Here is a 26,701-nt window from a genome sequence, read left to right on the forward strand (position 1 = left end):
GGCAGAGAGAGAGGACGACACAAAATCTGAAACAGGCTCCAGGCTCTGAGCTGTCAGCAGAGCCTGACGTGGGTCTCGAACTCATGAACCATATTATGACCGGAGCTGAAGCTGGTGCTTAACCGATTGAGTCACCCATGACATTTTTTTTTTTTTTAAAGCAAGGGATGAAAGGAAGGATGTCATGAAGGAAGGTATCTACCAACAAGTAGATACTTCTGAATAGCTACTATGTATCCAGTTCCATGCTGGGCACTAGGGTGAAGACAATGACCTAGAGAAGCAGATAGTGCCATTCAATTTTGATAAATATTTTAAAAATATCCAGGTCCTTTCCACATTTACTACTATCAAGGATGAACTAACTTAATTTTACTATAAAATTTAAATAACATCTTCCCATACTTAAAAAGGTAAGAATAATTTAACGGATAAACATAATATCTTTCACGCAAAAATCTTATTTTTCCCCCACTATGCTGAGTCTTTTCCCAAAAACTTGGTTTCTTTTGAGCTTGAAACTTCACTTGCAGCATCCATGTTGGCCATGTACAATGCACCAGATTAATAGTGAAATTAAAAGGTAGATTTCCTAAAATATAACATTTTTCAATTTGTGCTTTTCAGGCCAGAAAGCTCTATGCCTTAAGCAAATAGAAGTTAAATACATTGTTTTATTTTCCTTTATCATCCTGCTGATAGAAGGGAAAATGCAAAAGGATATTTAAAACTGAAGTTCTTTTATATTGAAAACCGTTACACAGAAATTCTTAAGTTTATGTAGCAAAAATGGAAAACAATACTGTTTTGGTGCAATATACCTCTTTTAAAATGTATTATTTCTGAAATTAAATGCTTGACATTTGACTCAGTATTTCCTTCCCCAAAATGACAAGGAAAAAGGAACAGACTGTCCCATGGCAGTCCTGTATCCCCTCACCATTTTCTTGTAACTATACTGTTTTATAGATGAAACTGCCATAGCAAAATGACAAATATAACACATAAAAGAACAAAAAGGGGTAATAAATCACCAGTGACACTACAGCCCATTAAAATGCATTCAGCTGGTGTTGCAGAGAGAATAAAAATTTCCCCTCACTTTACATCCTTTGTAGCTGAAAGGGAAATTTTTAGAATCCTCAAGCAACCCTTTTAAGAGATGCCGAAATTCCAACCAAATTCTCCTCTCGCTAACTTTCTCTGTTGGCCTCCATGGCCAAAATATATAGCGCTGATGCATCCTTCATTGTTTAAGAAAAATTGCCTAACATGAGGCAGCCTGTGAATTACTAATCACCCATATTGATATGATAATGCGCCTGAAAAATCAGGATATGTAATTAATTGGAAAATGTTTGTTCTAATTCAGCCACTGTTTCCTATAAATAGATTATCAGGTTAAATGAAGAGATTGGCTATTTTTATTTACAAGGAAGCCTAATGGAGGCATTATCTTCCCTTTATTTTTACCCCAAATTCTCTCAAGATATTTATCCAAAGCTCCGGACACTGAGAAGGACTCTGGTATCATATAGATAGTATGTTTTAGAGCACAACTAAATATATGCTAACTTCATTACACATTTATCATTGTTACAAATGGTTCAAGAAACTGGTGGATTTTGTTGACGCAGAATGTCTAGTCAACTGTTGATGTTGGTTTTAACAAAGATCCTTTCTTGAGAGCAAAGAGTACACATAACACTTCTCTGAATTCTCTGCATCTCTTAACACAGAGCTAATTACACATCAAGCTTCCCGAGGGGCAAAGGAGATCTTCATGTAAGGGATGAATGGGTGACACTTCTCTTCTAAAGTATGGACAGTGAACATGTTTGGAGCAGTGCAGAGCCTATGTCCCTAAAGCTGAATATTTCAATGATGGCAAAGCTGTAACAGTTCCATTGGGATGGACCTGCATGTCTGAACACAGAATGTCTATGTGACCCTGGTCTATGACCATGAACGTCTATGTGACACTTGGTCTATGACCACGAACGTCTACGTGACCACGGGACGTCCATGCGACCGGTCTAGCCCACACCTCCCTGAGTCACAGTTGGGAGCTCCTCTGTGATGCAGATACTATTTTTCTTAAAAAAAGGGGTGTAGAAATCAGTTCACTCCTTTAAGGGAATTTTATCTTCTACAAATGAATTCATTCCATCTGACATTTATAGCTGGTCTCTGAGGGTCTTTCAGGTGCCCAGCACTGAGTGGCAGATTGTGGAAGATACCAAGATAAGTGAAATACAGCCCCTGTAGTAGTAGATAAAAACATTTCTGCACATATTTCCTAGTAGACAAAATGAACTCTCTCCAAGACAACACTTTATGAATCTAATGACTGAACTCTTAAAAGGGCAAAATATAACTGTCTGCAGCTAACAGTGGTGAGATTTTATCCGAGTGACCATTTATTCAAACAGCATTGCTGAGTTTTATTACCCTTTATGTTCTTTGTCAGTTTTAATTCATACGAATACCCTGGTAAATAGCCCTCAAAATGAATAAAGTGGATCACTCAGGCAAGAGGCTGAATGAAAGCATTCCATCTCTAAGGTACTTAAAGTGTTCCTTTGATATGTTTGAACCTGTCCCTTAAATTCCCTATCGTGCACTCTTTGATGCTGATCGAGGATCATCAGGACCCCAGAGCTGGCACTTAGGCTGCACCAATTTTCTGGCATTTAGCTCTTCTATGCATGCTCAATCCATTTCTACTCAGTATACTTTTTTCTCTAGGCTGGCAGACGTTCCTCCATTTCTTAGAGTTTTACTCCAGTCTTTTGGCCTAATTTCATCTGCCCTCCAACGTTTCTAGTGTGCCTAGCCAGAGGAGCGTGGCCTCTGATTGTCTGTACGACCTGACCGCTCACCACACATTCGTCTCACTCTCTGCTCTCCCGCCATGATGGCCTTTTTGGCAATGTTTCAATTTTGGTCATGCTACCTCTCACCACAGGACCTTTGCACTCGCAGTTTCTGCCCCAGATTAAGCTCAAGTTCAGTAAACAAACACACCATCTTCAAGCTGCATCCGGTCCTCTGTGCTACTCAGTGCGGCTGAAATCTGATTTTAGTTATGTCTTCATTTTATAAATAGAGAACCTGGGTCCACAGAAGGGCAGATGATGTCTACTTGCACTGAGGTCTGTCCCAGCTTATTGCTCCTAAAGATTACCCAAGACCTACTGGCTGGGTCTGACAGGCGGAGGTAGAAAAGTGGTCAGATGAGGTCTGGGGAGCTGGAAGAAACAGACGATGCTGGTGCGAGTGAGTAGGCCACTCTCGAAAACAATAAAATGAACATTAAAACTTTCTTATGGTTCTTGCTAAAATAAATGGTTGGTTAAAATTGTGCTTTTTCAAAATGGGTTGAGGGGCACCTGCGTGGCTCAGTAAGTTAAGCATCTCTGACTTCAGCTCAAGTCATGATCTGATGTTTGTGGGTTCAAGCTCTGTGCTGTTAGCGGAGAGCCTGCTTGGGATTCTCTCTCTCTCTCTCTCTCTCTCTCTCTCTGCTCCTTCCCCATACACACACATGGCCTTGCTCTCTCTCTCTCTCAAAATAAATAAACATGAAAAAAAAAAAAAAATAAAAGTGGGTTGAAAAACCATGGGTTTGTTTTATTTGCAGTATAATGGTCTACTGACTCAAATATATACACATATATATGTATATATTCTAAAGAAGACATGAATTTTGCAACTAACATAAAATCAGTCAAGAGTAGGCAAAATAAAAAGATTCTAAAAATTCGTATCCTCATCAAAATTTTTCAAAATTTACTGATGATATAATGAAAGCTACAGAACACCTGGGAATAAGTTTAACAAGAAAGGTCACCAACTGTTCAGTCATCTGGTAAATACAGTGGACCACCCGCTAGGTGCCCATGCAGCTACATCAGGAACAAGACAGAGAGACGAAGCCCTGCCTGCCTGGGCTCCAGGAGGAGACACACAGTCATCAGGGCACTTCAAAAAGAAGCAGAGGGGCGCCTGAGTGGCTCAGTCGATTGGGCCTCCGACTTCGGCTCAGGTCATGATCTTGCCGTCTGCGGGTTTGAGCCCCACATCAGGCTCTGTGCTGACAGCTCAGAACCTGGAGCCTGCTTCGGATTCTGTGTCTCCCTCTCTCTCTGCCCGTCCCCTGCTCGCACTCTGTCTGCCTCTCTCTCAAAAATAAACATTAAAAAATTAAAAATAAAGCAAAGTGATGAGTGGGACAGTGGTCTGGGGGCCAACAAGGCACTGACTTCAAGACGCTGGTCTAGGGAGACTTTTGGGGGGGACATATGTCTACACTGAATCCTGAATGTTGCAAAGAAGCTGAAAATACGAAGACTAGGGGAAGAGTTTCAGCAGAGGGTGGAGGGAATGCAAACTACCAGAGCAGGATCTGGCATGCTGCTTTGAAGAGAAAGGAGACCAGCACTGAGCGTGGGAAGCGACAGAAGATGAGGGCCAGGTGTGAGAGGGGCCAGACCGTGCGGGATCCTTTGCTGGGCGACAACTTCTGAAGTTGATGCTAGTGCAGTAGGAAGCTATCCAAGGGCATTAAGAAGAGAAGTGATGGAAAGGGACTTTAATTTCCAAAAGTCAGTCTGGCTGCCATGTGGCAAATGAGTCAACAGGGAGCCATGAGAGTAGTTAAGACACGTTTACACTGGTCCCGGCTGGTGTGGTGGCCATGAGAAGGTGAGAAATCATCGAACCTAGAATACATTTTAGAGGGAGACCTGACAAGGCTGGCCCTTACAGAAAACTCCAAATTTGTATTACCAGTCTTATAACAAGATTTGAAATTGATGGAGAAATCGATCATACTCCTAAAGTTGTGGTAACACATAGATTTGATAAGATTCCAATGAGGAGTTCAGTGGCATTTTTGGAACCCAACTGCCTGGGGTGCACTGGAATATAAATCAGAACACGGCAGATGAAGATGTCTGCCCTTAGGGGGCTTATATTGTAGGAGGGGGAGGAAGACAGAGCATGTAAAGTGAGAAGTGCTGGCAAAAGGAAGAAAGCAGCAGCCTAAGGGGGGGAAGATTGTACGGAAAGGATGGGGAAAGGTCTCATGGAAGGCTGCAGCATGAAGACGGGTTGAGTATTCATGGCAGACCTCATGGAGAAGGTAGATTTGAGCCAGGACTACAGGAGGTAGGGTCAAGTGGATATGTGGGGAAGAATATTCCCAAGCAAGGGGAAACTGGGAGCAAAAGGTCAAGGAAAGCAGCATGGCTGATGTGGCCAAAGAACCACAGGGAGGTCAGGGTAGCTGGTGTGGAGTAAGGCAGAGGAAAGAAGGTAGAGAGTGAATCAGAGGAGTGGGGCCATCATTTAAGGCTGTAAGGACTCCAGGCCATTGGAAGGACTGATAAGGAGACAAGGAGGGATGTGAGGGATTCTTGACAAAGAAGATGGAGAGAATTCCAGTTTTATCACATAAGAAACTATCCTAAAAAACCAGTATAATAAAAAAAAAAAACTTATGCTAATAATGTAGGAAGACCCAAAGAGGACCATAATATAGTGTATATACATGTATCGTAATATATGACAATATGGCATTTCACTGCTGTGAGAAAATAATTGTTTATTTAATAATAAGAGCTGGTCTAGCTGTTGTCTATCTGGAAAAGCTAGCCCTCTCCATTGGCAATACACCACACCATATCGGTGGTAGTTTCTAGACGGATTCAAGAGCTAAAATTCAGGTGAATGGCTGAATAATCAGAGATATGAATACCTTCTCCAGCAAAACAAAAACCTTGGAGAAATACAGGAAAACGGGAACATATTCATTATCTGAAAATGAGAATTTCTTTATGCCAAAAGACACAGTAAAGTCAAAAGAACAGTGATTGCAGGGCGCCTGGGTGGCTCTGCCTGGGCTAAGCGTCGGTTAAGCGTCTGACTTCAGCTCAGGCCATAACCTCACGATTTGTGAGTTCGAGCCCCGCGTCGGGCTCTGTGCGGACAGCTCAGAGCCTGGAGCCTGCTTCAGAGTCTGTGTCCCCCTTTCTCTCCACCCAACTCCCCTGCTTGCACTCTGTCTCTCTCCCTCTCAAAAATAAATAAACATTAAAAATATTAAAAAAAAAAAAAGAACGGTGATTGACAGGAATAAGTATGAACAGATGCAGAAGAAGTGCACATGGCCAGTAAACACAGGCGAAGATAACCAGCTTCAGGAAACGTCAGGAGACGTTAGCGCACCATACAGGAAACATGGCGTGGTAGACATCCAGTGCAGGGGGAGCACTTAGCAGGCACTTAGCGGGAGAAGGGGGAATGAATTGCTACAATTGGGAAGGAAAGGAATATGGCCCTACATATAAAACAAACTTGCCCTTTGACCCATATTTGAGAATCATTATGAAATAAAGTTACAGGGGCCCCCCCGGGTGGCTCAGCCAGTTAAGTGTCTGATTTCGGCTCAGGTGGCGATCTCACGGTTTGTGAGTTTGAGCCCCGCGTCGGGCTCTGCGCTGACAGCGTGGAGCTTGCTTGGGATTCTCTCTCCCTCTCTCTGTCTCTGCCCCTCCTCAGCTCTCTCTCTCTCTCTCAAAATAAATAAATACACATTAAAAAAAGCAATAAAGTGACAATGGAAAGAACATGTACAGAAGGTTATGTATTCCAGTTTCTGGTGGTTGTTGCTGTGAGTAGGAAAAAATCTAAAAGTGGTGAAAATCTGAATGGCCATTAACAAGGGACTGGGTGACTAGATCTTCACCTATCCCTACAGAGGAACAACTAGGTAACAGAATGTCCTAGATTGATATATATTGGCCTGACGGAGAAGCCTAATAAGTGTACTTTACTTAGTAAGTGCAAAATGCAAGTGACAGAGTTAAGTAAATACACGGTAGTGGGGAAAAAAATCTGTATATATTTGTATATATTTACATAGAGAGAAAGACGGCTATCATAGGGGCTGGGGATGAGGTCAGTCTAGACTTAGAGTAAACGTTTTCAGTATATCTGAGTTTTTATATGCTTTGTTCACTCACATATCTCAAGAGCCTCACTCAGTGCCTGACATATAGCAGTTACTCAGGAAATACATGCTCGGTGCATCAATGAAGGAATAAAAGGGTGTTCATCATTCCCATACTTTAAAACAACGTGTTAAGGTAGAGAAACGATAATAGCTAACATTTACGGAGTGTGTACTAAGTACTTTACTTGCGGACGTAATTCTGACAACTTTACTGTGGGTAAAGCTGTGGCTCCCACTTTACAGATGAGCAAACTGAGGTACAGAGATTCAAAGTAACTTGCCTAAGGTCAATCTGCTGGTAGGCGACACAGCTGAGATGTGAACCCGAGCAGTTTAATTCTTCACCTGCCCAACAGTTATGCTACCCATAATGGTTTAAGAAAAAAAAATTTTTTTTTTACATTTTTATTTATTTTTGAGTGACAGAGCACACGTTGGGGAGGGGCAGAGAGAGAATGAGATGCAGAATCCAAAGCAGGCTCCAGGCTCTGAGCTGTCAGCACAGAGCCCGATGCAGGGCTCGAACTCACAAACTGTGAGATCATGACCCGAGCCAAAGTCGGACGCTTAACTGACTGAGCCACCCAGGCACCCCTATGCATAACGGTTTTTAAATAAGTTGCTGCCCAGCCCAGAGGCCTGCATGTGAAGTAGCTCCCTGAGGCTTTCCCGTGGAACCCCACAGAGCACTGTTTGAGAACCACTTGACCAGATAATTTATAAGGTTTCCACCCCTGATGGTCTCCGGCAACCAATTAATGAGCATTTGTGGAACGGGGGATTTGAGATCGTCACCTTTTTTTTCCATTGTACCTCCCCCCACACAGTCACCACCAAACTTAGGTCCTCACTTAGGCTTCCATCTGAGTCAGCCCTTGACTCGAGCTCAAAACCCATAGGCTGAGACATACAGAATTTAGCACCCTCCTTCATTCTTTGTAAAGATGGAGGGACACACTTGTGTTCTGCAAAGATGGTATTTGCCATAGGCCCGCTCCTCAGCGACAGTCTGAGAAATTTCCTTGGGCTGTTGCTGGTGAACCTCACTTTTGGTTTCTGTTCCTAAGGAAAAGGTGTCCTTCTCTGTCCAATGGCTAGGACCCCCAGGGGTAAAGGGCAGGCCTAAAGTGCCATGGTTGGCAAAGAGCTGCCCGCCCAGGAGAGTGGGCACAGTGATGGGAGGGGAGGCCTGACCAAGCCAGCTTAGGGCTCAGGCTGAGGGAACCGCTGGGTGGGAGCGCTACCATTGCATGTGCAGGGGACATTCACTGATCAGCAGAACATATCAAGGCGGGATTCAACATACCTCTAGTTGAATTAACCTCTGCTGGTTGTCAAATAACACCCGGAAGTATGAAACCAGGAGCCAAGAAAGCAGGCAATGAGATTTTCTCAGGCTGGGGTTAGTGTGATGTGTGGTGGGGACAAGGAAGCAAGGGGCCAGGAGGGCCCAGGTGTCAGTGAGAACCCAACTTAAAGGGCTGCATGGGGTGTCAGGGCTGGGGGTGGGGGAGCAGGTGAGGCCTGAAGGGCTCAGGAGGGGAGAGAGGAGAACACGGGGCAAAAAGGGAGAAGTTCAAACAGACACTGAGGTCAAAGGAGCCCAGGGCTCAAGTCACAAAGGCTGGGATCAGAGTTCTGTCCCTGACTTCCCTGCGTATCAGTGCTCTGAGGCCTGTGTACTTGAATCTAATGCCTTTGAGCTTCCTTTTCTCAACTGAAAAGTGTGATGATGTTCTCTCAGGTGGCCATTGTGAGGACTTAGCGAAATAATGCCTGTGGAGGTTTCTAGCACAGGGTCCAAAACACAGGAGCTTCTCTGTATACGCTCAGTTGCTTGACTTCCTCAGCGGGGATCTAGTTCAGTGACTTCCATGTTTTATATTTTACATTAAAAAAAAAAAAACTCTATTTGCTTTAATTAATTTTTTTTATGTTGTACATATTTTTGAGACAGAAAGAGACAAAGCATGAGCAGGGAAGGGTCCGAGAGAGAGGGAGACACAGAATCCAAAGCAGGCTCCAGGCTCTGAGCAAGCTGTCAGCACAGAGCCCAACGCAGGGCTCAAACCCACAAACTGTGAGATCATGACCTGAGCCGAAGTTGGCCGCTTAACTGACTGAGCCACCCAGGCACCCCTAAAACTCTTGCTTTAAGAGCCACATTAGGGAGAAAAAGAAATTCCTTGGGATTTATTTCATGACCGCTTTGCAAAGATTCTCTCTGTGACCAAATTGGCAAAGATGACATTGGCAAAGATTCTCTCTCTGACCAAATGCCAGCTAGGCTCCTCTGAGCCCTTCCTCCCCTAGGCCTCACCTTGGCCTGTAAGACTTGAGCAAACACTGATGGTTTTCTAACTGCTCAAGGCTGCATACCTAGGTGACCCATGTCCCTTAAAGTGCCTGCCTGAGAAAACTGAAGGCTGCCCGAAGAAATGATGGTTTGTTCCAGTGACACCTGAACACAGGGCTCCTGTGTCCCAGCCCTGGGGGTGGAGGAGAGGGAAGCAGCTTGACATTGATAAGTGCCAGTTGGCCAACCAGATGGGTGCCTCCTGGACCAATACACCCTTCCTGCTTTTTATAATTTTTCACTACACTGACTCTACTGAGCCCCTGCTCACATCCCCCCTTCATTCTCCCTTTAAAATGCCAGCCCCTCAGGGAGCCTGGGTGGCTCAGTTGGTTAAGCGTCCGACTCTTGATTTCCACTCAGGTCATGATCTCATGGTTCATAAGTTTGAGCCCCACTTCAGCTCTGCACTGACAGAACGGAGCCTGTTTGGCATTCTCTCTCCCTCTCTCTCTGCCTCTCTTCTGCTTGCTCCCCCCTCGACTCTCTCTCTCAAAATAAATAAACTTAAAAAAAAAAGTCAGTCCACTCTGCACAAATCAAAATGGAGCCCACCTCTATCCCCTGTAGTCAGGAGTTACTGAATAAAATCTGTTTTTACAGCTTTAATGTCCAGCTGTATTTATCGTTGACAATACAGATATGCTACATATCTCTTTTTTAAAACTTGGAACTTTGTGGGAATAGTCTTTGGCTAGTTCTCTATTTTTTTTTAGTACTAATTATATGTAGCAAGTAATTCTACATGCTCTGATATACCTGATTTGTACTTGAATCCCAGAAGCCACTTTGTTTATAAATATTCTAGGATACAGATCTTATCATACTAGATGTATGGGTTAACCAAATGGGATGATAAAAAATTTGTTTAAGGAAAACATTCTCCACAGCATTTCAGAGCTAGCTGGGTTATTAAATCATAAACAGAAATATCTTAATATAAAATAAATAGCCTAGAGATATTTATAAAATTAACTAAAAAATCTTAAAGAGAAATTTCTAGCATGTACAGCTTTTAATTTTCTTCCTAAAGCACTTCTATATTACAGACAATTAATCACATAGTAAAGGGAACAAAGTAGAAACCAGAACCATTTCCAATTTCTAGAACTTTTTCTATGTGCACTCTTTAGAGTGCTTTTGAGGTAGATGGGACCTTTATTCCAGTTATATATCGTTTCCTTTCATAATCTCCTATATCCAGTGGTTTAATAAAGCATTTTTTAAAATCTGTGGGTTGCAACCCAATAGTGGGACATGAAATCAGTTTAGTAGGTAGTGACTGGAATTTTTTTAAAGAATGAAATAGAATGAAATGGAACAGAATGGAACGAATCAGAGAGCGTCTTATTCAGCATGTAGTCTTGGCAGTGAGGTTTCCAATGCTTTCTCTTCAGTTAAACTTCTGTGTATGTGTATGTGTGTATATTGGATAATGATGTAGTTCACCGTTGATTGAAGACAAAACATTTCAGAAACACTCCCCAGTGCAATGACAGGCCTGCTCATCAGACACACCAGCATTCTGCAGCCTGATCTGCCTTCGTTCAGTGAATCAGATCAGCTAGTATTCACGAGCATTTTGCTGTGTCCAGAAGTCCTGGCATGGACACCAGGTCACCAGGATGCTTGTTTACTTTGGTGTTAGACGAGCGAGTGAGGTCCCATCTGGGCCAAGGAAAGCCCAAGCGGCATGTGCCACATTCCGGGACAAAGGAACTATGCTGCGGAGGACAATCTCATCAGAGCTTCCTAGTGTAAGTACAGCCTTGAACAGCACTTGTAGGAGTAGGAGGTCAGCACAATTAAAACAAAATGAACAAAAACACTGCTGAGGGCACTTCACAATGTATCCCTCATGCATCTCCTGTTGGCTTCTGGAAGGCACCATATTGATCTAATAAACAAAACCACAACTGGCCAATTGGTCACAGATGTGCAATGTTCAGAATCGTCCCACTGACCATTTCCTAAGCTGCTGCACACGATGAGAAAGGTTTTGAAATACATGTCCTGTCTGCCCATTAGTTACCAAACTATTGTCCTTTCCTAACTGCTAAATGACCAGCATGATAGTGATTTTTCATTCCTAAGAACATGTGGGTACGTAGGTTTTGATGTGACTGATGCAAAATGCCTGATGCCAAGAGCCTGGGCAACCACACAAAGTAAAACTCTTTATAAGACTTAGTAGATCTATATCTTGGCACACAGAGGGTGCTCAATGAATGTCAGCTAAGTGATTGAATGCATTAAGTCTCAAGCTTGCAGTATGACTCATGAATAAATCTATTAAAAAAGACAGTGTTACTGCTATCACAGTTGATGGCTGATGCAAATGGAAAATGCAAAAGAAATATTACTTGATTTTGAATTCATCTGGGTAAGATTACCCATCATTAAAACAAGCAGTAAATACTAAAAAAAGATCAGGAGTAGTTTTTTGGTTTTTTTTTTTTTTTTTACTGTTTTTTTTTTTTTTTTTGAGGCTTATTCTAACACTCCATCATTTTAATCCCTAATAAACCAAAGTAAATGATGGAGATCGCCTGCAGCCCTTAAAAGAATGGCGGCCATACACTCGAGCAATGTATGTGTCCTTCACAGACTAGTTCCCAAATAACAAGATACCCGGGATCTGAAAGCACTGTGAAGGAGGCTGATTTATGAGCTATCTTCTTACTTATGCAAGTTTTGGAGAGAAATCTATGTTCAGAAGTTTCACTTACTTCACTGCCTAGTAAACAGCATGCTTAATATGAAGGTTGTAGATACAGCTAAAGCCTTAGAAGGGGGCTATTGAACTACATTGCCCATAAGCACTTGTTTTCGGATAGTGGGGCCATTTTTATTGGTTTGCTACAACCATAGGGCCAGTTCAGACTCAGCTGGTAGTCAGACTTGAAGGTTACTTTCAAGATGGACACCTAACCCGACCATGGGCCATGGGCCAGTCCTTAAATACGAAGGTTTTAAAACAGAGGACTTAAGAAAGATGCTACACTACTCCATAAGTATTTCTACTGTTGGGAAGAGAACTTCAGAAGTTCAGGATAAGAAAGGGTCTGTAAGAAGCAGAACTTCAACCCGTAAAAGAAATATGCTTAGAAGAACCTTGAAAACAAAGAGAAGCAGAACTATCAATAATAACCTTATAGCTTTTAGGCCCCGAAACAGAGGACTGAAAATATGTGTGGAATTCCAGTAGGGAAAGAAGTAGAATTAGCCTCCATTTCGTTACCTTCCAAAAATCAGTCTGTGAATTTGCTGAGTCTCAGTTGCTTTTATTTTTCCAAAATAACAAGCTCACAGGACAACGTAAACATTTGTGAATTCTTACAATGAGTTGAGCTATACTTTTTTACTTTCTTAAATGTTAGAGTATATTCCCTTGTTTCATACACTCAAAACAATTGCTGGAGTGGAAATTCTATGGAAAACAGCTGAGTTTTAACCATGCCTATACTACATGCCATAAACTACAATGTTGATGATGTCTCTGAAACCAGAATTTGAATCCTGCCCACGCAATTATGTTAGAAATCTTGACAATGGCTTGCTTTTACTGCAGGACAAAAATTTGTCTCCTGGGGTTCTCTGACCACTCACCTTCCATCTGGAGTCATTTACTGGACTCTTTTCCTACAGGAGTTTATGCTGATGTCCATACACCTTTAGAGAGAGTACGGAACGGACAAGCTAATTTCTCTTGGCTACGTTCTCTTTCTGTGTGCTGCTTCTTCTATATAGAAGCACACAGTTTAACTCCATGACTCTAAGCCATTCGATTTTCTAAAAACTTCCCTAAATTATTCAATGCATTTGACTGGCAGATGTACCACTGCTCTATATAAACACTTCGAAACAAGGCTCTATAAGGAACGTAGACAGCTCTGCTCCAGTTGTACGTACACACAAAGCTGTTTGAACAGCGTCAACCCAAACGGCTCTGGGTGGCTTCATCTCAGGACTGTGTATGGCTCCGTGCGCGTGCACATGAGACCCTATGAGGTGGGAAGTAAAGCTCGCTCACCCTGACACCACAGGGCCTTTCTAGGTGAATCTGCATAACTGGGCATACATCTTTATGTACTCTGATGGAAATCCTGTTTGATGGCATTGCTATCACAAGTCCAGCAAATTTCATTCTGTACAACATTAGGCTGGAAAGGAACACACCGACAGACAAACACACAATGAGAACATGCAGTGGCGTTGTGCTTAATGCATGGGTATCAATGTGCACACACAGAAGAGGCCAAGCACATCACTTCATTTAATGCGGGCACAGGTCTGTACCAAGAGCCTGACACATTGTAAACAAGCCTTAAGCAGAGGAGGAAATGTAGAGGGGAAACAAAGCTGAGAAAAATGAGCAGGAAATGGGCAAGATGACTCATCTATACTTGAACATCTGACCTGTCAGCTGGTCGTCGCCTGCGGCAGGGGCGATGCGAATGTAAGGTGTTGTAAGCTGAGTCACGATTATCGCAGCTATGGCAAAGGAAGATTCCCAGGTCAGCATGCATGAGGGAAGAAAAAGCCAGACTGAAGCTAGGCTAGCAAGGAGAATCTCGATCAGTATATCACATTGTCTCAACTTTGTTCCAACAACAACAAAAAGAGAAGAAAAGAAAAAAGAAAAAAAAAACATAGCAAAGTGTTGAATTTTCTGGATTCTTTTCCCTTAAACAAGTTTTTGTCAGGCAGTTAGATTTCTAACTATGACACAGTTGCAAGCTTTGGCTGATATTTTGGGTAGGTCAACCGAAGATGTGGGGTGGAGGGGGCGGGTAGTAAAAACAAAACATACGCTCTAAATAAGGCTCTAGACCGAACAGTGTTTCCAAGTGCTGTTGAGTGTGGTGTATAAGTGATTCGCTGCTAATTCTGATGATCCAAACTTTAGGCTTTTAAAATTTATTAGGTTACTTAAAATTCTGCTGCTGAAGTCACAATATTTTCTCTTCTTGCTAAAATCACCTTTGTGGAGAACATGATCTTCTTTCATTAGAGACATTTTTCTACAGAGGGATTTCTCTGATAACTAAATTTCGCAGAGAATGTTTCCATTTAGGAACCTTATTTTGTCACATTAAGGGACTGGGGAAAAATGCACCTCAAAGCATTGGTCGGTTCAAAAACCAAAAACTAGTAACTGCCTGCTGTAGTCGTCATGGTTAACATGTGACCACAGACACGATTAAGATTCTGGAGGCAGACCAGTCGAGCTTCTTGGTTTGGCTGCACAGCTCAGCAGTTGTGTTTAAATGGTTAACATTCATGACACACAGATATCGGGGAAAAAAATAGAAAATTAAAACGTCAATTCTAACATGATACAGCTGGAAAATGATGCAAAGAAAAAATATTGGAAAATTAAGGACAGGCTTACATGAAAGATTACTAATTTACATGGAACAGCCTGGGTGCTATTAGAAATGTGGCAGCGAGTAAGGAAAATAGATCATCTACCATCTGCAGACAATTAAACCCAAAACTGCTGCTGCATAATATTTTGAAATATCCCTCTGCACCATTCAAACGGTGCTGCTTCTTGTAACTAGACAATTGTAGCAACTGGGTTCAAGAGTGGGATAATCGTCTTTCACACGTTATTAATGAAAACTTTCTAGTCTTGCTAAGTGAGATGAATAAACTACCAGTTGGGTCAGAAAGTGGAGAAACCCCAGGGTACTACGGAGATAATTTTCTCGATAGGATAGAGTATGCAGTTTTGCATACTGAGATGGCACACTGTAAACAGTAAAATGTTATTTCTAAGCCTTGTTACAGGGTCGGTACCAAGTTTATACATAAAACATTTGCTGGGTCACAGACTGTTGTTCAACCAAAGTTCCTGTGTGGTGTCCTGTTACTCACAGGAGAATGTGACCTACTCTGCTTTTTGAGAAAAAACTATATTGTCTTATCAGAAACAGAGCACCTATCCAATACTGAAAAAGGTAAACAACATGGATGCAAAGTTACTTGAAAATGGCGAGGTTGGGCAGCCATGTCTTCACAACTAAATGAAGGGCAAATTGCAGTCAGAGGCTCAAAGCCCCCATAGAAAAAGTACATGATAGGTATCAGGAGGGATTTTTATATGATCTCTAGGTTCTGCATGGTAAAGTGTTCATTTGTGACTATTATTTTTAGTTACAAGGACAAAACTTGAGTCTGCTACAAATTTCCTTAAAATAGGAGTCAGCCAGGCCACTGCCTACTTTTGCAAATAAAGTTTTATTGGAACACAGTCAGACTTAATTGTGCACACATCACCCACAGCTGCTCTTGCACAGCAATGGTAGAGCTGAGTAGCTGTGGCAGAAATCACATGGCTCACAGAGCCTAACATATTTACCATCTTCCCTTTACATAAAAATTTGCTACCCTCTGTCTTAAAAGGTCAATTACATTGTATTACGAAGGAGAATATTGCGAAATTTGGTAAAATAAAGTCAGATATTCCAATCCTATGCTATGAAGACAGTATCTAATAGTTGATAAATTCAGGGTCTCTTTTGGGTCCAAAAGTATGTATGGAAGAGTAAAAAGTATATCAGACTTACAAAGTACCATTTCAGTTGCATGCAGTGGGGTCTTGTGGAATTTGATGAACCAGTATTTACCAAACTCTTTTGCGTGACATTCGTGTTCCTTGGAAAATTGAGTTTGGGTCAAATATTTGGGAAACATAGCGTTGAACAAAGTTAAACAGGTTTCTTTTCCTTGGTAACTTCTCGGGGCCTGGCTATATTCATGATGTATATTAGGAAGACCATTTCAGATCAAGCAAAGAAAATACTTTCTCTCTAAAATGTTGAATGACAAATGTAGATCATATCTATATTTCTATTTCTAAATCCATAGCTAAATGATAGCAGATTTGCATAGATGAGTGGTCTTACTATGTAATTTGTTTTCTCGTGTATTGAATATGAACAATTAAAAGGAATCTTAATTAGCTGTGCATGTCAACATTCTTTTCAGCTCTTTTATCAGTGTGCTTTCGTTCTGTGAGCATTGTGGCCTAGAAACGATGGTATTTCTTTGAACAAAACCGTGAACAGGAAAACAGTGTAGAGAAACTTCTCAAAGAGCCTAGTGATTACAAAAAGAAACATTCAAATTTCTGAGTCTAGTTAGAAACTGTATTGGGACAATGGAAGTCCTTCAAAGTTTTCTGAAGGTCTTCCAGCAAAGTATATGCGCATTGGAGTACAAATGTAAGTTAAATAAATTACCGAGCTTAAAAACAGTGAAGCGTATTTTGCACAAAAAATTCACCTTAAAATATGACACTAGAATAATAGTTTGTATTCTTTCTGTTTAAGACTTACAGTGTAACTCCTATAATGCTTTTGGAAAGAATTTAGCATGCGTTTTCATGAGGTTTTTGTTTTGATTTCTAGTTACCCTACCGTCAGCCAAATCATAGCAAAGAAAGGAGTAAGTACACACATCTGACTCCAGCCCCCATGCACTAAAAACAAACAGACAATAACAACAAAAAAAACCCCAAACGTTTACAAACTCAAAATCCTCAAAAACTTAAAAGTGATATATTTATGTACCTAAGAAGTCTCACAGATTATACTATGCCTAACTTTTAGTAGGCGCTCACAAATGTTTTAAAATGAATGTGTAACAAGGAAGATGCCAAATGACTACACTGTCTAGGAGAAAGATTACTGGCATCGTGTTATGGAAAATATTATTGTATGGAAGATCGATGCAAAATATGCCGTTTAAATTGATTACTGTATCAATTAGAAAGAATGTGCCTCATTTAATATGAGAAATCTAATTTACTAACAAGAAAGGTTTTGATATTTAAGTGTATCCTGTCCATTTAGAATTGATAATCAACAAGGCCTTCCAGAACTAGCATAAAAGGAGTTTTAGCCCTTCTACTGACCGCGAGGCAGCCGTTAGGTATGCAAAAGTCAAAGAAAACCCATATACTAACTGCTAAGACACAGTCGGACCAGGTGGTCTTGAAAAGAATCCAACTATAAAAATGTGAATGTGATTAAAAATCAAAATAAAACTAAGAGGATCTAAAAACAGTTAAAAGCTATTCTGTTAACTCCACCATACAGGTTGAGGGTAACATCCAAACATTATGCATATCCTATAGCTGTATGGTGTCTTTATCTTTTAACTGAAGAGACAGAATATTCTGTTATGAGTTTGCCTATAGCCAACAATCAAAATACAGTCACATATACCTATGAGGAATCTAGATATATAAATGAAAGGATACAGGAAAATACAGGCAATCCCCCACACATTTGGAGATAGGTAAGAACATACCTTGGGTTTTTCCCCCATGTCTAATTTTTATAAGGCTTTATATTAGTGTCAAAATATACCCTTGGAATAGGATTAAAATAATCACAACATTAAATTTATAAAGAGTATGAAATATATATTTAAGAGACATACCCATACTTGAAATTACAAACTAGCTTCCTGTGAAAACAAATCCACCTCCATACTTTCTCTATAAAGATACTTGTCAACAGTTGTTTCATGAGAACATCAACATCTCTGTAAATTCAAAACGCTGCTTAGGAGTGTGGCTTCGTGCTTGAAAATGCAATTAAGCCACCACACTGTCAGCAATATGTGGCCAAAACACAGAAAGTTTGAACTTTTTTCAATTGCAAGCATCCTTCCTGCAGGGAACCAATAAAGTTATTAGAACTGCCTATTTCTCTGTTTTGACTACGTAGCCAAGATGGAATGGCTTCCTGCACCACTGAAAGAGCTTTTAGCATGAATAAAGAAAAATTATCTGACTGTAGCAGTGGTGAAACATTAGACTGCGCTATAAAGGAAGTTCACTGAATCTGTACACGTAGAACATAATAGAATAAAATAAGACCAGACAGTGCAGATTTAACCTGCAAGGAGAATATCTCCCAAGGTTACCTCCTATACTAAGCTTTTACGAATGGAAGGACAATGTTACATAATGACTATTAACACTGGTTTCCCTCTTTCCCCAATAGAGTTTATTTGGATAGAGTTTGTGGCTAAATAAACGTTTGCAAATGACTTAGAAAATATGAGTGGGGAATATTCAGTCAATCAGGTCATCCGATTGCCTAATCATCCTTTGGTGAATTGAAAAACAAATTACAATATTGATTAAATCTAGCTGATGGAAGAAAATGATCCAAATCACCATCTAATTCAATCTATTGTGAAAACAGCCAACGTCAGATTTCCATATCTACGAGGGTGTTATTTATATAATTATTTAGCTATGTAAATGAACGTGATGACAAATTTCATTGCTTTCAGAGTGAATTAGGCAGGGACTCAATTTTAATAAAGGGGAGAGCAGATACTTATACAATGCAATACTATAGTTGGTCTGAGGATCTGCTGGGTGAAAAGCCGTGAAATACAGAGGAAACACTGTGGGTAGGAGTTCAAAGGTTCGGGATTAAGCCTTGACCCACAGATTATCAGCTGAGTGACCCTGGTAAGTCAATTCACCTCTAGAAATATGCATTTTCTTCATTTAAAAAATAAAAACAGAAATACCTGCCTCCTTTCTCACAGTAATGGTGAAGAACTAGGTGAGACAGGTATGAAAGTGCTTTCAAACATTTTAGCTGCGATTTCAGTGGAAGGCATTATAAATTAGGCACTGCGGAAGCGGATTTACTCTTTCAGACCTTGAAGGTAAGGCGAATTCAGTACAACAACTGGAGCACGGTGGTGGTCTGGATGGAGGCCTAAGAGCATTGATACCTCATTCAAGGGCTTCATAATCCTTAGTAATTAATAGCTAAGATCATATTACAGTTTATGAAATACACCAATCTCTGTAATTTCATTTATTGTTAATTTATCCCTAGAAATAAAGGCACTTAATCAAGACAAATATGATACTACAAAACCAAATGTTTCAAAATCAAGACAAATAGATTCTTAGAACTAGAACATGAGCCCATGAGCACCTGGCAGTGTTTGGCACAGACCATGAAACCAAGAAATATTTGTGGAGCTAATGGAATAAAAAGGTCCTGGATCTTCATGAAATTAGAATTCAATGTGAATTTTGAACATGCAGATGGATGTCCATGATATATCAAACTATACTCCCTGCAAGGGAAACAATGAAATAACAAGGTATTTCTACCCAACAGAACTCAGGTGACTGTCTCTGGCCTGACTACATCTAGTGTGACAGACCCAAGGATGCCTTCGTGCCGTCATTTCTAAATTGAGTCACACATGATAAGTTCATGGTCATGGGTCACTTGTGATGGTCTCAGAGGGTATACTTAACTACAGGTGTTAATTTATAATGCCTCATTTTAATGTGGGATTTTATATTTCTCAAAGCATTGTCTCATACATTTCCCATGCCCTGGTTAAGATCACACTCCAAGGTGAACAAGATGACATCACAGCTCGTGTGTGCACATACAACCGTACTTGGTTCTTTAGGAGGCTGTGTGTGGTGAGCTTATGACGGTTCAACCCCAGCCACTTCTACATCTTGTCCTTGATCACATTTTCCCAGGATTTTAACCAGGCCTGGGAAACAGAAATTCCACTAAAATCACCCAGTTACTGGGTTTAATTGCCCCGTGTTCCGTGAAAAAAGCCCATGCAGACTCCATTTGGGAGAGCTCTTATCACTAGGTACTTGCTTAAAAACAGCAGGCAGTATTTTCGTACTTTGCATATGAAGATTCATTAGTCACAGGACTACTGCATATGCTACTATGGTTTAAAAAACATGTACCGAAAGCACATAAACATTAATTTTATTTTAAAGAATTTCGAAAAGGCTAACCACTGAAAACTCCTTGGAACGCAGTAACACGACTCCTTATTTAAAAAAAGTATTGGCATGAAATAGTATTAACTGCTAAGACTCTAATACATGCACCCACAGATAGACATGCTTATTTCAATGAAGTTAACCTTACAAGAAGTTCTGAAATACCATCTAAAAATTTAAAGGACATAAACTGGGAGAGCATCCCACAATTTCAACCTACCTTTTGTGGCCACTCGGACACAGTCTATTTTGGTTTCCTGTGTCAAATAAAGAGGGGGGAAAAAGTCACTATTCGTGCTTTATTTAAAACAAATAAAAATATCTGTAGTTCTATTTAAATGCTGATAAGAAAAGAGCTCATTGTTCCGAGTGTGGTGTTAATCACACAATGATGAATTGCACTTAGATACATGCTCACACGATGATCACACCTTGTACCATGCTCAGATACATTTTCTGGCTCTGGAGCTGGTGGCCATGGGCATTTCTGGAGCGGGTGACAAATGAGGAGCTACACACACAATGTCTCTGCCTGGGGGCCCTGTCTTCTCCAGACCCTTGCTCACTCTGTGCAGATACTACTGGAGAAGAACTCTGGGTCCTGGATTTCCCCCCTTTTCACTGGCAAAAGTCGAGTCAATGATACTTAGACCCATGCTGTGAAGGAGGGAAACCATCATGGTGTCCAGAAAACTCCCATTTCTTTCTAAGGAGATTTTAATATCTTACCAGAGTTCTGGGTCGGTCTGAACAGAAAGGGGGAAAGAATTCAGGAACGACTCCATAGTTTTTATTTTGCTTTCATCTAATCTTTCTAAAGCTGCTTTCTCTCTCTCTCTCTCTCTCTCTCTCAAAAAAAAAAAAAAAGATACCTAATTTAGTTACAGCAATAGGAAGCATAAACTCTTCTGAAACCAAAGAAATGGGACAGAAGATGCTAGAAAGACAGATGTTGTGTATCTCACAAAATTTTAAATGAGCTGAATGTATGTGTTGTAGCTATACTACTTCCCTGTAAAATAGTAAGCGAAGCAGAATTGCTAGCCAACTTTTGGTACCAAGTAAAAACTGAAAATAAAAACCATCACGCTGACAACATATTCTCCCTACCAAAACAAATACCGATTTATTCATTTCCTTCCATAAATTTCTCTAGGTGAAAATAAGTTTACAAAGAAAAAAAAACCACGTACATTTGTTCCAAGTAAACACACACACAAAAGCATGACTTTATTTCTTACCACTATCGTCCTTAATCTATGTTCACATTAATAACCCTAAATAGCCTAGGTAAACAGCCAGCTATAAAACTTACCCCATTGGCTCTACTAGCAGCTTGGAAATAAATTCTGTAGCTTTTATGGGGGAGAAGGGGAGTGTTCCAGTATCCGTTGTATGTCTTATTATCACCAATAGTAAAAGGCTGAGCAGCTTGGAGACTGTTTGCTGGGAATTCTGCAGCAAAGTAATACTGTGAGTTCAGAATTGATGCATTCTGGAAGTGAATTGGCACGGGGTAACACTTTAAGATTTCGGTTGTCTTTTTAGTTCTTCGAGGTCGTTCTTCCTCAACAACTACTTGATAGACACTAGGGAGGAAAAAAAGTATTGTCAGTGATATTTTATGATGATTGAGCTGATTCCCTTTGATTTCAACTGCATGGACCCGCAGGATATCCAAAATAAAGAATGCACTGGATTTAGTCAGTAAGAAGTACTAAGTACATAACAGATCCTCCCTTAACACTTGCTCAATGAAAGAGAAGGAAGGGGCTTAATATTCTCCCACAGAACTCTCTCACCCCAGGGGCGCCTGGATGGCTCGGTCAGTTGAGCGTCTGACTCTTGATTTCGGCTCAGGTCAAGATCCCAGGGTGGTGGGATTGAGCCCCACATTGGGCTCCGCGCTGGGTGTAGAGCCTGCTTAAGATTCTCTCTCTCTCTCTCTCTCTCTCTCTCTGTCTCTGTCTCTCTCTCTCTCCCTCTACCCCTCCCCTGCTTGTGAGCATGCTTTCTCTCTCAAAAATAAAAAAGTTAAAAATCTTAAAAAAAATAGCTCTCTCACCCCCAATAATACAATGTGGTTGAGGGGAAACAAAGTTCACCAAAACTACAATTTATACACATGTATAACAATCTCTGCTATTTATGTGAGGCAGACACTAAAATAATGTTTTTCTCACATGTAACTGAAGATGAATTTATAGAAAATTAACTCAGTTTACCTAACAAATGAAATTATATTAACTGTAAGTTTATTTTTAAAAGGGCAATGTAGGGGCGCCTGGGTGGCTCAGTCGGTTGAGCATCTGACTTCAGCTCAGGTTATGATCTCATTCTTCGTGAGTTCGAGCCACATGCAGGGCTCTGTGCTGATAGCTCAAGAGCCTGCTTCGGATTCTGTGTCTCCCTCTCCCTCTGCCCCTCCCCTGCTTAGCTCGTTTTTGCTCACTCTCTCTCTCTCTCTCTCAAAACCAAGTAAACATTAAAAAATTAAAAAAAAAATTAAAAAGGCAATGTATTATTTTCTTCAATGACATCTGAAGGAAGGCATGTGACATTTTAACAAGTCACAAAACACAGTATATAACGATTCACGTTAAGCAAGGTTTAATGACCCATATTCTCCTACATTCTTTTGCCCCTCACCATATCAGATCAGTGGAAAGAGAGGACATAAGAAGATCTGAGAAAACAGACTGGAATTTTAGATGCCAAGGCCTTGGATCCTGAACTGAGTTATTTGAATTACATATAAAGATTAGATGGGGATGGCATCCTCTGTAGATGCCTGTATGGACAGGAGTTCCAGCACCTACCCGCCTTCCTCCCTGCCCCCTACCAATGTCTGAATTTCGAAGTAACCACAGGAGAATGAGACCAACTTTGAAGAGACGGGTATTTCTGTGAAGATATATATTTTAAGGGCATGATGAACATTTGTGTAGTCTGGGTGGGGAAAAAGAGTTTCCGATACTGAGAAAAACTAACTCTTGCCAGCAGCTTTCAAGAACTGAATCCAGAATAGATTGGCAAGGAAATGCATCTTTTTCTCACTGTATCAGAAAAGCACCGGGACTCTCTCTGGAACGATGTTGCAATCCTAGAGTTGCTCACACTGGGACTCCTTAATGCTGAAGAAGAACCGGTGAGAGGAGCCTACCATCCCCAGCGGCCTGGGGAGGCCCCTCTTTGGGTCTCGCCCTTGTGTCCTCTGAATGTGCATTCAGTGAAATCACCTATTTCTGGGAGTATAACCACTTAGCACATTCTACTACAGGAATGCAATCCAGCAGCTGCCGTTCGGTTTGTAATCTTGCCCAAAGAAAAATCAATTGTTGTAGAACATCAGAATGATTGCTCAGTAGACAGGTGGTACAGTAGGTTCACAGTGTAATGATAATGCGAATTCTGAGTGTGGTGTAAACATAAATAAATAAAACAAGAAATATGACTCTTGCTTCCTAACCTCCTAACATCAGAGACTTTCTATTGGTTATGTTAAGTTGCTCCACCAAATCTGATGTAATTCTCAGTGCATGATGGGTCTGACATGAAAGGACGCACGTAGGAAGCATCTTCCTCTAGGGAAGACAAGAACACATAGGGAGATAAAGTGGACTTGGATTTCTTGCCCCCTTCTCCCTGACTTCTTATGTGTATAGTTAGATGTGGCGAATTTAAAATATATCTGCAAATTCTGACACTTCTCCCATCTAGAATGAAATCATGCCATTTGCAGCAACATGGATGGAACTGGAAGGTATTATTCCGAGTGAAATAAGTCAGTCAGAGAACGACAGATATCATGTTTTCACACACATGTGGAACTTGAGAAACTTAACAGAAGACCATGGGGGAAGGGAAGGGGAAAAAATAGTTACAGAGAGGGAGGGAGACAAACCGTAAGAGACTCTTAAATACAGAGAACAAACTGAGGGTGGATGGGGGGGTGGGGGGGTGGGGGGAGGGGAAAATGGGTGATGGGCATTGAGGAGGGCATTTGCTGGGATGAGCACTGGGTGTTGTATGTAAGTGATGAACCATGGGAAACTACCCCAGAATCCATGAGCATACCTTACACACTGTATGTTAGCCAATTGGACAATAAATTATATTAAAAAATAAAAATAAAAAAATAAAGTGCTTAGGTGTCCAACGACAACAACAACAAAAGAATGGGCTTGGCCAACCTTAATGACTACATACAACGAAAAGACTGTAACAAAGGGGTCATCTGTAACTCTCAAGGTGCTGGTCAGAGAAGGCTATGCATCTTCAGCCGGGTTCCCCAGGAGAGCTAGCTTTCTGGGAGAAGAAGCCAGCCACCACGTAAATGGTCCAATGACCTTGAACCTGCCACACTGGAGAGGCCACCTGCAGGCACTCTGCCCTGCAGTCCCGAAGAACTCGCAGGCAACAACTGGCTTCACTGACAGCCATGTGTGTGGACCATCTTGGAAGGCTCTGAAGGCGGAGCCTTCAGATGATGGCCATCCTGAGACGCCAAGCAGGAACTGCCCAGCCAACCCTCTGCTGGCCCACACAATCGCCGCAAAATAGAAATGTTCTTCTAAGCTGCTGAGTTTTGGAGTAGTTGGATATGTAGCAAATATTAAAGCAGAATATCAGGTCATACAATAGCAAGAGTAAGGGGTCAAGGTCAAAGCAAAAGATAGCACAATGCAGACAACAGCTGATTCATGAAGAAGTTTAACCTAGTCTGCCACTAAATACATACAGCACTGAGAAAATGTGACTGTTCTCTTGAAACGCCTTTTGTAGGGCTGGGGGGAGAGTGGCATGTGCATTGATCTATGCTCTTATCTGAATTCTGCTAACAACTGGGGTTTTAAATTAACTCCTTTGGGTCTTAATTTGGTTTTTTTTCCCAATGAAATGAAAGAGTTAGATGGATCTATAAGGTGCATTTTATACTTTTATTCAGCATTTTAGTCAGCATGCAAGAGCTACTCTCAAAAAAATGGATAAAGCAAAGGAATAATTAACTGCTTTCCAAAGGGACTCTCCATTAAATAAAATGATGTTTAACACTGGCTCCCTTTTATCAGCTTTTCCGAATTGTTTGCTACATGACACTATTTTCAAAATTTCACCTTACAAACAACTCTGGAAAACCTGTATACTAGACAAAGTGGAAATGTGAAGATACACGTGAAGAAAAAAAAGTTGCAGAAACTATTCCATACAGGAAGTGCTAGGCGGGGAGTCTGGCACACGCAGGCTTTGTTTTCCCCTTTTGATGATGCAACAACTGAGGTTCGGAGGTGAAGCGCCCATTCCATCCGGGGCTCACAGCTGATGAGGTAGCGGACGTGGTCTCATGACCATCAGACAAGGCAGTAGTAGTAGCACGACCTGTTACAAGCCCTGGTTAAGGTGCTCATTTGAACCGTCTATGCCACAGGCATCTTGCCCCGCTTTTGCGGTTACAACCGACATACAAACTGGTTCCCACCTACTTCCCATCATCAATTTCAGTATTGTTAGAGAGATTCTTTCTCTTTTATCACATCAATGGGGCTACAGATGGAAATTACACCTTTGACCTCAATTCATTCTCCCATCTCTCTCCGAGTCATTAATAACTTCCAGGGAGGACATCCCTGGACTTTGCAGGGAGGCCAGCACCTGACTCGTGTCCTGTTCAGCTCTCGATCCCAACCAGGAACCTCGGTGCCATCGGTGACAGTGATCACTCATTTTTCATGTCTAACTCCTCTGAAAGACTAGCACCGTCGCTTCCAGACTGTCCGAGTGCCACCATGTTGAATTCTATCACAAACACCTTGTCCTCTATTCCTTTGCCCTGGCCTGGACCCAAGTTTGTTACTGAAATGGTGTTCTCCCCAACACCCTGAAATACTCTGCTGCTCTCAGCAGATGACCCTAATTCATAAAAGGACTGACCCTACCTCATAAAAAGAGTGAGTCCCTCTCATAACCCTCTGTCGGGGGCTCATGATCTGCTCCCCGATTGTGATGTACTCTTGCTCTGCTCCACACTCACAAAAACATACTTCTTGTAAAGACTAATAATCATTTGTGTCTATTTATCAACACTTCCAAAAACCTCAAGTTCCTGGAGGAAAAGGTCTACAGTTTAGTCATCTCTGTGTTTCAGCACACTTGGAATGAAGTGGGCCATGAGATACATATTTTTGGAGCATAATATAATCCAGAAGTAATTTCTAGTTTATACGCATTATATATAGTAGTAGGGAAGAAATACACCGGTAATCACAAATATGTTCTGTTTTACTAAAATTTAATACTAAGTTTATTTTGCATTCATTTCTTGAATATCCAAGAGCTAACAGAAGAAGAAATGATCAAGAAACAGGCTTTACGATGAGAGAATGCGGGGTAGATTGTAAGTTTATTCAGGATAACTCAGAATTGAATAATGAGCCCTGAGAGAATCAAAAGCTGCCTCTCTGTTTTCCTATCCTCTTCTCAAACCTTCACCTCTCACTTCGCATCCATCTTT

At 41.2% G+C, this 26,701-nt stretch overlaps 1 protein-coding gene across 6 annotated transcripts in view; it reads right to left on the minus strand.

Moving 5' to 3' along the window:
* PTPRM (protein tyrosine phosphatase receptor type M) overlaps nucleotides 1-26,701 on the minus strand; it is an 801,865-nt gene that overhangs the window by 249,100 nt on the left and 526,064 nt on the right. For 4 of the 6 annotated variants that reach the window (XM_086682486.1, XM_086682492.1, XM_086682488.1 and 1 more), the window contains 3 exons: nucleotides 21,506-21,779; nucleotides 20,411-20,447; nucleotides 13,794-13,868 (listed from right to left, as the gene is read on the minus strand). In XM_086682486.1, the coding sequence (XP_086538612.1) occupies nucleotides 13,794-13,868; nucleotides 20,411-20,447; nucleotides 21,506-21,779 (386 nt within the window). The remainder of the gene's footprint in view (nucleotides 1-13,793; nucleotides 13,869-20,410; nucleotides 20,448-21,505; nucleotides 21,780-26,701) is intronic. The other 2 variants (XM_086682490.1, XM_086682489.1) reach the window with 1 other exon arrangement.

This window comes from Puma concolor, chromosome D3 (genome assembly GCF_028749965.1).
Source record: "Puma concolor isolate L17-30 chromosome D3, mPumCon1.1.hap2, whole genome shotgun sequence".
In the NCBI taxonomy this organism is placed as follows: domain Eukaryota; kingdom Metazoa; phylum Chordata; class Mammalia; order Carnivora; family Felidae; genus Puma; species Puma concolor.